The sequence below is a fragment of the Dermacentor variabilis genome, chromosome 7, assembly GCF_050947875.1.
Source record: "Dermacentor variabilis isolate Ectoservices chromosome 7, ASM5094787v1, whole genome shotgun sequence".
NCBI classification, from domain to species: domain Eukaryota; kingdom Metazoa; phylum Arthropoda; class Arachnida; order Ixodida; family Ixodidae; genus Dermacentor; species Dermacentor variabilis.
Window position 1 is genome coordinate 7,812,523 of NC_134574.1, and position 14,748 is coordinate 7,827,270.

General features: G+C 45.8%; 1 protein-coding gene across 2 annotated transcripts in view; it reads left to right on the forward strand.

Annotated features, from left to right (window-relative positions):
* The window catches only part of LOC142587300 (enolase-phosphatase E1-like), a 236,306-nt gene that overhangs the window by 159,258 nt on the left and 62,300 nt on the right, over positions 1–14,748 (forward strand). For both annotated transcript variants that reach the window (XM_075698177.1, XM_075698175.1), the window contains one exon: positions 10,648–10,783. In XM_075698177.1, the coding sequence (XP_075554292.1) occupies positions 10,648–10,783 (136 nt within the window). The remainder of the gene's footprint in view (positions 1–10,647; positions 10,784–14,748) is intronic.

Genomic DNA, 14,748 nt, shown 5'->3' on the forward strand with positions numbered 1-14,748 from the left:
AAGGTGAATATACATCGACATATTCATTCTCTAAGAATAGGCTATCCATACCCTTAGAAATAATTAGTAATTGGTTACCTCTATTAAAATATAAAATTTGTCCTCTACATGTATTTAAATAGATTGTGTATGTGCATGGTATTTGCAGTGGGAATTTAAAACAATATTGAAGTGAAGAAATACAGATGAGGCAGTCACCACTGGTGCTTCTAATGTGCTTGTCTTCCTATTGTCAGGATTTGCAAAAATAAAGCGAAACTATATACATGTGTATAAATTAAAAGCCATGAATGTCCACACTAACAGTGATGCAGTAAGCTATTAGCCACAATAAAATTTAGTGAAAAAGTAGAAGCAAGTCAAGAGAAACATCAAATGATGTGGGTGAGAAAAATCTGGTAACGACACTTTAGGTGTGTGTTTGGGCGAGGGGCTGCGACCCCCCTCCCCCCTGGACACTCTGGAGGGGGCTCGGGCACCAGAGCACCCCTCACCCCCCCCCTCCTTCGTAGTAGGCGCCTATAGTGGCCTATATTTGCTCCCATCGGAGAGCAGCGGTGGCGTAGAGGTAGAGCATCCGCCTCGCGTGCAACAGGTCCGTGGTTTGAATCCCGGTGCCGGCAATTTTCCACCGGATTAAAAAATAAATAAAAATCCGCATGTTGATAAAATTGCACAAACAGGCCTGGAGTGTGGCCTGATCCCGGTGACCAGAACCGGTAACGCACTCCCTCACCAGAGCAGGATTGGCCACCCTAGTGCAGTACTTGGCCTCAACCTCCTATATGAACACAACAATCAAACCCCGGCCCTCAGTCCCCAGCAGCTGCGAAGCAACTGACCATGGTGGCGGTCAGACCTGCGGTTCAGCAGAGGGTGCTAAGAATCCCTGGCTCCGGACAGGCCGCCATTGGAATATGAACCTGGCAACGTTTAACGCTAGAACGTTATCTAGTGAGGCGAGTCTAGCAGTGCTATTGGAGGAATTAGAGGGCAGCAAATGGGATATAATAGGGCTCAGTGAATAGCGGGCACGTCCTGTGCTACCGGGGCTTAGCGGAGAGACGAGAACTAGGAGTCGGATTCCTGATTAATAAGAATATAGCTGGTAACATACAGGAATTCTATAGCATTAACGAGAGGGTGGCAGGTCTTGTTGTGAAACTTAACAAGAGGTACAAAATGAAGATTGTACAGGTCTACGCCCCTCCATCCAGTCATGATGACCAGGAAGTCGAAAGCTTCTATGAAGACGTGGAATCGGCGATGGGTAGAGTGAAAGCTGAATACGCTATACTAATGGGCGACTTTAATGCCAAGGTAGGCAAGAAGCAGGCTGGAGACAAGGCAGTGGGGGAATATGGCATAGGCACTAGGAATAGCAGGGGAGAGTTATTAGTAGAGTTTGCGTAACAGAATAATATGAGGATAATGAATACCTTCTTCCGCAAGCGGGCTAGCCGAAAGTGGACGTGGAGTAGCCCGAACGGCGAGACTAGAAATGAAATAGACTTCACACTCTGCGCTAACCCTGGCATCATACAAGATGTGGACGTGCTCGGCAAGGTGCGCTGCAGTGCCCGCAGGAAGGTAAGAACTCGAATTAGCCTAGACCTGAGGAGGGAACGGAAGAAACTGGCACATAAGAAGCCGATTAATGAGTTAGCGGTAAGAGGGAAAATAGAGGAATTCCAGATCAAGCTACAGAACAGGTATTCGGCTTTAACTCAGGAAGAGGACCTTAGTGTTGAAGCAATGAACGACAATCTTGTGGGCATCATTAAGGAGTGTGCAATGGAAGTCGGTGGTAACTCCGTTAGACAGGATACCAGTAAGCTATCGCAGGAGACGAAAGATCTGATCAAGAAACACCAATTTATGAAAGCCTCTAACCCTACAGCTAGCGCAGAACTGCCAGAACTTTCGAAGTTAATCAACAAGCGTAAGACAGCTGACATAAGGAAGTATAATATGGATAGAATCGAACATGCTCTCAGGAACGGAGGAAGCCTAAAAGCAGTAAAGAAAAAACTAGGAATTGGCAAAAATCAGATGTATGCCTTGAGAGAAAAAGCCGGCAACATCATTACTAATATGGATGAGATAGTTCAAGCGGCTGAGGAGTTCTATAGAGATTTATACAGTACCAGTGGCACCCACGACGATAACGGAAGAGAAAATAGTCTAGAGGAATTCGAAATCCCACAGGTAACGCCGGAAGACGTAAAGAAAGCCTTGGGACATATGCAAAGGGGGAAGGCAGCTGGGGAGGATCAGGTAACAGCAGATTTGTTGAAGGATGGTGGGCAGATTGTTCTAGAGAAACTGGCCACCCTGTATACGCAATGCCTCATGACCTCGAGCGTACCGCAATCTTGGAAGAACGCTAACATAATCCTAATCCATAAGAAAGGGGACACCAAAGACTTGAAAAATTATAGACCGATCAGCTTACTGTCCGTTGCCTACAAACTATTTACTAAGGTAATCGCAAATAGAATCAGGAACACCTTAGATTTCTGTCAAGCAAAGGACCAGGCAGGATTCCGTAAAGGCTATTCAACAATAGATCATATTCACACTATCAATCAGGTGATAGAGAAATGTGCGGAATATAACCAACCCTTATATATAGCTTTCATTGATTACGAGAAAGCGTTTGATTCTGTCGAAACCTCAGCAGTCATGGAGGCATTACGGAATCAGGGTGTAGACGAGCCGTATGTAAAAATACTGAAAGATATCTATAGCGGCTCCACAGCCACCGTAGTCCTCCATAAAAAAAGCAACGAAATCCCAATAAAGAAAGGCAGGGAGATACGATCTCTCGAATGCTATTCACAGCGTGTTTACAGGAGGTATTCAGAGACCTGGATTGGGAAGAATTCGGGATAAGAGTTAATGGAGAATACCTTAGTAACTTGCGATTCGCTGATGATATTGCCTTGCTTAGTAACTCAGGGAACCAGCTGCAATGCATGCTCACTGACCTGTTGAGGCAAAGCAGAAGAGTGGGTCTAAAAATTAATCTGTAGAAAACTAAAGTAATGCTTAACAACAGTCTCGGAAGAGAACAGCAATTTACAATAGGCAGCGAGGCACTGGAAGTCGTAAGGGAATACATCTACTTAGGGCAGGTACTGACGGCGGATCCGGATCATGAGACGGAAATAATCGGAAGAATAATAATGGGCTGGGATGCGTTTGGCAGGCATTCTCAGATCATGAACAGCAGGTTGCCATTATCCCTCAAGAGAAAAGTTTATAACAGCTGTGTCTTAATAGTAGTCACGTACGGGCCAGAAACCTGGAGGCTTACGAAAAGGGTTCTACTTAAATTGAGGACGACGCAACGAGCTATGGAAAGAAGAATGATAGGTGTAACGTTAAGGGATAAGAAAAGAGCAGATTGGGTGAGGGAACAAATGCGAGTTAATGACATCTTAGTTGAAATCAAGAAAAAGAAATGGGCATGGGCAGGACATGTAATGAGGAGGGAAGATAACCGAAGGTCATTAAGGGTTACGGAGTGGATCCCAAGGGAAGGGAAGCGTAGCAGGGGGGCAGAAAGTTAGGTGGGCGGATGAGATTAAGTTTGCAGGCACGGCATGGCCACAATTAGTACATGACCGGCGTTGTTGGAGAAGTATGGGAGAGGTCTTTGCCCTGCAGTGGGCGTAACCAGGCTGATGATGATGTCATAAGAGGCTGCAAACAGTTGTGGAGAGTTTGTCACTAATATGTTCCTAAAGGTGGCTCAATGATCAGTCGTGAAATACTGTGTACGGGTTAAATGGACAGGCACTGAAGCGATGTTCAAGTCAGCAGTTGGCTAGCTTCCATGAGCATGCGTACCAAATTTTTGTGTGTGCTCGCGTGTGATTAGCTCCCAACTGTGCAATTATGCATACGTGAACGCCGAACTTGTGTATTCAATGCGATCAACATGCCTTACGGTGGCTAATCTGGACCTATCGCACTTGCTCTTGTGCTTTCCTTACACGCGTCGCATTGTTCATTTTGATCGGTACTGTCAATGTGGGAAGGCTGTGTCCGTCAAGACACCGACCCCACCCGGGTAATTCACAGAAGGTACCGGTATCTGAAAAATTGATTGTTTGAGAAATTGAATATTAGATATTTGACCTGTGAATAGAATTGTCCAAAAGTTTGCTATTGGATTTGAAATATAATGCTCGAGTATTCGCACACCCTTAGTCATAATGATTAGAAAGTGGCTAACGGGTATATGTGCCGAAAAGGTTAAGAATGCCAAATTTTTGAAAAAGCAAAAGCGCAAGCTGCTTTGCCACATGCCTTTGAGCCACGCAGCCAGCATCGCCAGCCTCCTTTCGAGCCTCTCATCGGAGGGGTGGAAGGGAAGAGAGGCGACAGAGGCTCGCTCGTGGGCCTTGTTCTTTTCCCAAGTGTTGTGCCTCTTCTTTTTGGAGCAGGAGCTAGATTAACCCTTACAGTGTCGATTTTTTTTCTCCATATGCGACCGCCCAGGGTAAATTTCTTTTATTGCAGATTACAATTCTTCTGAGGGAGTTGTTTAGAAAAAAAATTAACGGTAATTTTCTAATGTGACCATAAAGTGAGAAAAAAATTTGCATTGGTAATATGTATTGTTTATTTATGAATAACAGCAATATAAAAAGGAAATAAACTTATAGGAATTAAAAATTTGCTGCACTGTTATACACACCAGTTCAAGGCTTAGAAAATGCGCACTTGAGAATATTTCGCAAGTCTCAAATGTTCCTGCTCTTACACTAATATTTACATCCATAGCATAATCGAACTGCATAGGTGAGCGCACCCAAGAAAACTGTGGTTTTGGGCCTGTTAAAAAATCAAAATGTGCGACAAACTTCCGCTGATCTTTCGTTAACCAGCGGCAATTAGTTTTTGCGAGTCTCAAAAAAGGAAACTCATGCACGGCGGCATCCTTCCTTTGCGCACCCCTGTGATCACTAAACTAGCGAGAAACAGGCGGTCCTCCTTTGAGCGATTAGTGACCAGATAGCCATCCGTTTTGCAAGGAGCCGAAACCACCCGCGGAACCCAAACCGCCGGCTGCGCGCGCGCCAATATATGGATGTGCCGAAGCAAACTAGCTCTAAAACAAACCATGCAACGAAAACTGAGAGGGAGGCGCACGAAAAACAAAAAAAATTTCCCTCTATTCTCATACAGTGGCAGCACATGCCAGGAAAGAAAAAGTTCAGAAATTTGCGCGCTCTTTAAACGTACCGACGGCACCGTACGTATACTGCATCGACCATTTTGGACTTGTTCACGGCGCTGTTATTTACGTCATTGACCCTGAAAGGGTTAAATTGTTATGGTCAATAATGCCACCTGGGAACATTGTAGTAAGCGGTTTATTTTACCTTAGAACATTCACAAAAGTTCACTGTTCAGCAGCTGCTCGTTTTGTTGCCTACAGGCAACATACCGTATTTACTCAAATTTAGGCTGACTGACCCCGATTCTAAGCCGACCCCCTAAAGTCCGAAGCCAACAAAACAGAATATATTACCTCGAATGTAGGCCGAACAAAAAAAGCAAGGACAGCGTTCACAAAATGCAAACAGCATTTATTGAATCTGAATGTGCAGAGCTCATTCAACGTCGTCGCTGCTAGACTCGTCACTGCCTCCTTCAAACAGTGCACTATCTTCGGTACCGTCAAGTGCATTAGATATGCTGTACTTTCTAAAGGCGCGCACGATCAAAGTACCTGAGATGTCGTCCCACGCTGCAGCTTCCCAGCCCGCCAGCTGCGATAGCGATGTACGTTTGATGCGCCCGTTGCCGTTAACATATGGTCTTCGTCAGCCAACCAGTCCGTGTAATATTTCCGCAGACAATCCTTGAAAGGTTTGTTGATGCAGACATCAAGTGGCTGCAACTGGCCCGTCATGCCAGCGAGGTCCGTGTTCACTTGGGCGAGCGCACCCTTCACGTTGTGGTCAAGTGCCCACGGTAAGAGTCGACGACAAGGAGCATGTTCCTTGTCAAAAGGGCTCCTGGACGCCGTCACCACACAATCTTAACCCACTCTTCTACCATCACACCCGTCACCCACCCGTTCTCATTTCCCTGCACAATGACATTTCTTGGGAAAGTTTCTCGAGCAGGCAGTGTCTTCCTTTTAAATATCATATAAGGAGGGAGTTTGTCCATCAGCTGTGCAGCACAGCATCACAGTTGCGCGCTGCTTCTCGTAGCCCGCAGAGCGCACCTTCACCTCCTTGGCACCCTTTTCATTCATGATGTACGCCACTGGCATATCAAAATACACAGCCGTCTGGTCGGCGTTGCCGATTTGTCTAAGGTTGTAGCCTGCCGCTTCTCTCTTTCGCAGCACGTAGCGCTGAAAAGCTATCAGCTTTTCTTCAAAATCGCGCAGCTTCTGGGTGATTAAAGTACGACGTCGGAGCCTCGGAGGCTGAAGCCGAAGCGCTTCATGAATTTCTGAAGCCAGCCCCAGCTGGCTTTGAAATCCTTTGGCGTTAGGCCTCGCTCTGAAAGTTCCCTAGCTTTCGCTTGGAGCACTTCTGTTGTCACTGGAAGGGCAGTTGCTCTCTGCGTCCGGATAAAGTCCGCCAAAAGGCCCAAAACTCTCTCCTCTTTGTGGTGACGACCTTTCTTTGGTCCGCTAAATGCCATCCTCGTTGCGGCGCACGCAAAAAGCTGCTGTCGTCCCCTCCATCGACGGACGTTTTTCTTGTTGACGCCGAAGTCCCGCCCGGCTTGAAGGTTCGACGATGCCTCTGCGGCTATCACAACTTTTCGCTTGAAAGCGGCACTGTAGTGGCCTCTCCTGCTTGGTGCCATCGCGATAACACCATGGGCCGATAACACCGATACGGCCGACACGACACAGGTCAAAATGGCGACCTCGCGTGTGTACGGTTGGCTACTGGCACAGCGGCTGCGATACTGACTTTTCTAGATGGCGCTAGCTATGCACCATATTTAGCAGTTTCAATGAAAAAACTGGCGCGTTTCTTTATAATCCTCGAATCTAAGCCGATCCTAGAGTTTGGAATATGATTATTTGAAAAAAAAAACTATCGGCCTAGATTCGAATAGATACGGTACTAGAAAATATATTTTTTTCTTGCCGCTAAACGTCTTCAGCCAACACAAGCAGCAAGCGTCAAGGCGGAACCGCATGGCGCGATTTCAGGCGCGATTGACGCGTGGGTGGTGGGACGCGCGCGTCAGTTTGACGCGTGCCCAGCATGATCCGTCACGAAATCGCGCCACCGCGTCTGCTGCTCGGAGTAGTAAAAAACGAGACGCGCGGCGTGTCCACCGATCAGAGTTCAGGTAAGTCACGTGGAATTTGGTCACGTGGCATTTTTGGTTCTTTTTTTTGCCACCACATGGCACTGCTCTCTGCGCATCTCTAGTGTTCCTGTATAGGATATACAGGAACACTAGGCATCTCGACGGAACCTCCTTGGCGGATTTTTTTTTTTCTCGGCAGAACTGGCGCGCGCACGTCAAGGAAAAACGTGCTACCATGATTTCGTTCGCGCATCGTGTTCACCTAAAATGAACAAAGCAACCTTCAACGAGGCCCTAATAACTAAAGATGGAGAAGCGTCGCGGCTCGTCGCTAATACTGGCAAGACAATTTGCTAATAATATTACCAGTGTATGGTGCTCGCTCTCTTCTCAACCAAGCAGGCCGCACCCACATGTACCTCCTGACCCGCATTTTTTCTTGCTTCAGTATCAGCATCCCCCTTAATAGTAGCAATCGCCTCTTCTGTTCGGTAGTAAGCGGCCGACCCTCCTTTTTATATGTGAAGTTGTAAACAAGCAGCGGCTTCTCAGCATGCGGGAGGGACATAGTCGCAGTTTCGCACACAATATTGCTGCTTGAAATTAAGCTTGATAAATACACTTCGGAAAGAAATGTCGCTGTCTAATTACACTCAGATTATTTTTATTGTAGTGTCCTGTCGTCTTTCCTGTGTCTGTCTTTTTGCGCTAAACAAAGTATTCATGGATTCGCACCAACTAGCCCGCCAACGCATTGCGCCGCTCCTTTTTTTCGTACGGGTGCTCGCACGTCGGCAGCAACGCGGGCGTTTGCCGCCCGTCACGTTTTTCGCTCGCGAAAAACACGCCATGTGGTTCCAGCTTCATTTGTTGGTTTAGAGCAGGAACATTGGACGAGGATGAAGAAGTTTGACACACAACTCGCTTTCTTTTGAAAACAGTCTGAGGAGACAGACCAATGCAAGGTCTCTCTGGCTGCACTATTATCACACGTGTGATATAAAGCAAATTAAATGAACACCTATGGTTCACACATAGCTCGAAAGCTGTCTGTACGAATTCCAAACAAAGCTTTTAGTCACTTGGAATGAAGCCCACTTCCAGTTTTCTGCCTGCGGTTTCCCCCCTATTGCTGAAAAAGCTCTCGCAACATTTTAATTTTTTTCATTGATTATGCTTATTTTTGACGTGCCTGGTACATGTAGATCGACAATAAACATTATTTTTCATATTTATATGTGTTGTCATTAATGAAAAGGTTCAAACCAGTAATGCTGTAATTGGTATCGGCAGTACTTCTCTTTCTCTAAGTAAAATGTTTAGATGTTTGTACCCTCTGCTTTTTTTGTGCAACCCAGTTATAACAGTGAAGTTTTCTTAGCACTTAAATATTTGTTATAAGTGTGCTGAACTTCATATACACACCTAATGGGCCTACGAGGAAATGAACGAGAAGAAAAGGGATTAACCGAGGGGCCCGATTTTTATTAGTCGTATCATAAATGTGCTAATCATTTCCTCGTATCATAAGAAGCCAACAAGCACTGACACCAAGGACAACATAGGGGAAATTACTTGTGCTTAATAAATGAAATAAAGAAACGATAAATTAATCGAAATGAAAGTGGATGAAAAAACAACTTGCCACAGGTGGGGAACAATACCACGACCTTCGCATATCACGTGCGATGCTCTACCAATTGAGCTACCGTGGCGCCGTTTCCTCGTCCACTTTCTTGGGTATTTATGTTTATGTTTTCTGGTAGAACCCTGGGAGTGTTAACCATCGCCACCACTCACAGACCTTACGTCCTCTCCGCCGCAAGCATCATGAGAACATGATCTTTTTGGGTAAAGGCGACTGGTCAATAAACCCACACATGGTACCTGAAGGTATCAGTGTTTGCCGGATTTCATTCCACTTTCATTTCGATTAATTTATCGTTTCTTTATTTCATTTATTAAGCACAAGTAATTTCCCCTATGTTGTCCTTGGTGTCTGTTTTTGTTGGCTTGTTATGATATGAGGAAATGATTAGCACATTTCATGGCGCGCTGCAAAAATAACACTCTGGTCACGTGGGCAAATTCATTGAGCATTGAGGGTACTCAACTGCAGCAAATATCACTTTGTTGGTGCACTGCTGCATGGGGAAGGAAGGTGTCATGTGGAATTGATGGCAGTGTTGATGGATAAATTAGAAGGGTCAACATATATTTAGTGTAAATTTCAGTTTATGTACTGTAATTAATTACAAATGCACTTGCATGCTCAATCACCACAAGCCAACACGAGACTGCATTTCAACAAAGGCAAGCAATGTAAGAGTGGCAATTTCCATCCACTGCGGATGGCATAGGAATGCTCACACATCTTAAATCGCAAAACAGTAGTTTCACATTTAGTGCTGATCTCATATCAAATATTTCTCAACTTTGAAGTTCTGCTGTGGAAGCTGCACACTTTGACACAGTAAAGTAAGTTCGAGAAATGCACTTGCTCCTGAGTACAGTCTACAGCGAATGCCATCTCCTTTTGTCAGCTCATGAATGACACAAATGGCAAAGTGCACTTGTGTAAGGTGACATTGAATGTGCCTGCCTGACAGGGGTATGAGATGTGTACATGTGCCATTAACGTTTGTTTCCCACACACTACAGTACAGCGGAATCTTGTTAATTCAAATCCACTTGATTCCAACTTTCGGTTTATTTGAACTGATGCTGTGGTCCTGCCAGAATTGTGGGTATTTCAATGTGCGAAAACGCCTGGTAATTTGAATGCATAAGCTTTTAACGACATTTAATTTGAATATGCCACACCACCGACCTTGCTCTCAGCAGTGTGCTAACTTGTGTGGTGGTGCTTCTGACTGGGCATTGTGGCCACGCAGCGGTCGCTGCTCCCGTCTGCCATTGCAAGTAATGCATTAAAAAAAAAATTAACAGTAACGTTGGGGCACAGGCCACATGCAAATTTTGCCATGAAGTGCAGCTACACAGCAGCGATAATGCTCCTAGAAGTGTGGCTTCACAACAGCACGTGCCGCGTTGCCTCGAAGCCACACTTCCGGAACTCAACACTCGTGCAATAGCTCAATGCACATGCGCTGCCTAATGGAGCGGTGCATGTGAGTCCTCTATTCAATGAGCTTCCATCGTATTTTCTGTCATATTTAAGTCCATTTAATTTGAATAAATTTTTGGGCCTCTTCAAATTCAAATTATTCAGATTTGACTGTGTTTTTGAAAGCTCTCTGCCCATCAAACCTTCCTGCATACACAGTGTAAGTCAGGACAATGCCCAAGTTATTTTCCTTATCATTGTTACTTTGCTTTTAGGCTCTACCCGGACGTGGTGCCCACATTGAGTACATGGAAGTCTAGGCAGGGTCTGATACTTGCCATCTACTCATCAGGCAGCGTGCAGGCTCAACGGCTGCTGTTCAGCCACACCACCGAGGGCGATGTCACGACGGTCAGTGCCTGTACAGGGGCTGCAGTGGTAGACGCTAGTGACTGTGTACAAAAAGGAACTTGCCGAACAGTTTAGTGTCAACAACGGTTTGCTGGGTGTACCTGGAAATGGGGCAACTCGTTCCCAGGTTATTTTCCCCCTGGCAGCTTGTTTGCTCACCTACGTGACAACAATAACGGCAAGCATAGTTGGTGGTCGGATGCCACCAACTATGCTTGAATGCCACGGCTCAAGTCCATGATACATTTAGACGTATGTTGTACGCCCTTCAGATCATGAGTTAAGATACTGTCCATAATTTGTCCAAGTACTGTCCATAAATGTGTCAGAAGTAACAATTTTATTGCAAGACTCTGCGGGCTCCGTTGAAAGAAAATTGAGATGGCAGAACGATTCTTTATGCAAGTTTTAGTGACTTTGCAGAATTACAGAGTAATTAAATGTAGGCTTATTTTTAGTCAGATGTGTTTCTTTTTCCACGAAACTTACTGCACGGTCATAGAACGTGCAAAATTAATTTATTGGATGCATGCGTTACGAGAAAGGAAAAACTATTGCCATTTTTTATTTTTCTACATTTTCACCATGGGTCGACAGAACACACAATGTTGAACACCCCATGAAAAATAATGGTGGTGTTGATTCTACTTCGCTCTTTTTGTTGTTTTGCGCTGCCTTTACTTTATGATAGCACCTTCAGGCAGAATGGATGTGTGTAGTGATAGCTGGCACATTGAAGTCAAATGGACGCACATTGAGCATGAAGAGGGTTCAATTTACCCAATGTCTGCAGCTTTTTTTCTTGCTGCTACTGGCTAAAACAGGCAAAAACAAGTTGCAATGCAACTGCAAACACTGTGACTGAATGGGATGCTACACTCCCAAGCACTTGGATAAGCGGTCGCAGCCACAGCCCGAGAACTGGGCCACCACAATAGCCTAGTGGCTATGGTGTGGCACTGCCAAGCTTGGGGTCGATTCAAGCTGTGGTGGCCACATTTCAATCGTGTGGAATGCTGAAACATTTATGCACTTAGGTTTAGGTGCACGTTAAAGAACACCAGGTGGTAAGAAAAAATTTGTGGGGCCACAACATCGATATGGGGACGGATTACCAGCAAAGCTGTTTAGGTTGCATACATTGGCTGCATACATTATGAAATAATACATTTATTTCATATTGCACCACACTACGCCAACACAAGTGCCGTCATGTTCAGCACACCTCCCATGCATCTGCCATAGCTGCACCGGCACCTTCGACGTGCGCGTGACGTTATAACCACAGATGCGCAGGCAACATGCACGGAGCCGTCATCGCACTCTTTCCCCCTTTGATTATTCATCATATAGGGTTTAAAACAAATAAAGCGCGGGAGGACCAACTTGCTACACTAATCGCACTTTCTTATATATAAGTAGAACCTCGTTGATACATTCCTGTTACGTATGTTTTTCCAGCACCAACGTTTGCAATGGGGAACACAAAAAATGACCCAATAAAGTTGCGCTTATCTTTTACCGGGTCACACGTTCCTGGAAAGCACGATTTTTCGGCACCAACACTCAGTACGTTGCCAAACTGCGATCGTGTGATACGTTTTCCAGCCGCTAGATCCCGTGTGAACAAGAAAATGTGCGAGGTGTGCGCAATCGTGAACAGTATATAGCTGCCCACCACGGCAGTTTCACTGCAATACTCACCTGCCTGTTTCACGTGAAAACGCCGGCATGCACTCACATTTCTCATTTCAGTACCAGCAAATCTTCTCCGGGGTTGTCACACGTGGTATTCACAGCTATCACCGCCATTCCTATTGCGATAAGCATCTTCGCCTATCTGTTTCACAGTGCGAGGAGCCATCGGAAGCGTAGTACACGCTTTTAACAGGTGATAAGCAAAATTCGCTGCCGTTCCCTGCTGCAGACTGCGATTGTATACGTTTTCCAGCTGTAGAGCCCATGTGAACAAGAAGAAGCGCAAGGCGCACGCAATTGGGAACAGTATATAGCCATTCATCTCTCGTGCGAACGACGCCGTGCACAGTTTCTTATTCCAGAAAATGTCCGTCCGGGTCGTCACATGCTGTGTACCCAGCTATCACCACCGAACCCATTGTGATAAGCATGTTCACCTATCTGTTTTACAGCGTGTGGCGCATAGTGCCGTTGGGAGTGTACTGCACGCTTTCAGTAGGCAATAATCCAAACGCGCTACCATTCCGTACTGCAGGCGGAGCGATGTGGGCATCACGTATCGCTTCGGTGGCATCTGGTGGTGTCCACCAGCTCGATTTCATTTCGGTTTCCTGTCACCCTTTTAAAATGCCATGCAATAGGAAAACAAAACACGTCTCGGGCCGCTGGAGCAACAGAAAGCCGCCATGCAACGTTGGTAATGGCAATGCAACATGCTCTTATGGAGGAGCATCCAAGCTCCGAGGAAACGTTTTGGATCATATTCATTAGTGAAATGGTGTGCGTACGAATAACATGCATGCAATAATTTTATTTTTGTAGTATGTCTAATTATTCATCTTCTACAAAACTTCGTAGCCCACCAGGACCTGGATTTTAAGGGGCTGCGCTGCCACGGAGGCAAGCACACTAAGAAGAGAATAACCGTGCTCCTGTGAGCTAATATGGATTGTTCAGACAAGCAGCTGCTTTTTGTCATAAAGAAACTGCCAAACCACGCTGCTTCAAAGGAAACCTGAGCCTTCCCGTGAAGTACGTAGCCAGTACTCGGACGTGGATGACCCGGGCTATGGCTATTTGGGACATAGGCAAGCAAGGCCGAAAGGTTTGTCTACTTTTAGACAATTGTTCAGTCCACATCATAGAGGACGCTGAGCTGGAAAACGTGCAGTTAAAGTTTTTCCCACCGAACTCCACCTCTATCATGCCACACCTCGACCATGCCACACCTCGACCAAGGAGTCATGCAGAGTGTCAAGCGGGCCTATTATTAGCACCTTATTCAAAGGCTGCTTCTGAACACGCAGTTGGGCCGCAAAACAGAAGTGGTCCTCTTTATGGAGCTCCAAATGATTGCCACTTCGTGGTGTGCAACGAGAAGTGCCATAACCTGCAACTGCACAGACTGCTGAGACTTTGGACTCTGCGAACGAAGCTAGTGATGGAGATGGATCATCATCTGATGAAGTCGCAGCCGCGTAGGCAGCCATGCAGGAAAATGGAGATGTGCCTGCCGATGTACATCCCAACGAGTACATCCAAGCTTACTCGAGTGTGGTGGTGCGCGAAGATTTGACAGACCAAGAAATCCTGAACAGTGTCCGGGAAGACTGTGTTTCCTCCAACAAAGATGAAGCAGCTGCGCTATGTGAGCCCAGACCACTGACATTGCAGGTCATGATAGCATTTGATACAATCAGGCATTGTATCGAGTCCCAGGACGACAGCAAGGCAATCGCTCTGCTGGCAGTATGTGACAGTCGTTTTGTACCATCGCTTGGCAAGAAGTGTAAACAAGCTAAGCTGACTGATCTTTGGAATTAAAGCTTGATTTTTGCGCCAGCGAGTCACGTGTTGCCTATGTATTTGTTAATAACACAACAAATTTCCGTGACAAAAAATTTTTTCTCGTGCCCCATCAATTTCGTCGTTGTGGGATTCAGCTGTGTGTGTGTGTTGATACAAGGCAGAAACCATCTTTAAACAATGCGTGCAGGTTTGTGTGCCTTCCAAGAGGACAATGGCGTATTAGTGAAAAAGACGAAGACATAAGGGCATGGGCATTCGCCGCACACCCTCGCATTGTAGGTGACTGTTGTTGTGAAATGCAAGAAGAAGAGATGAAGCGACGCTCAAGAAAGAAAGAGAACGCATTCTTATCTCCTGTTCGGAACGCGGCAGTTGACTTTTTGTTTACTCCCCGGGCACAAGTTAGCCCACAATAAATAGTTGCATCTGAACTCCTTGAACTGTTCGTTATAATTCTG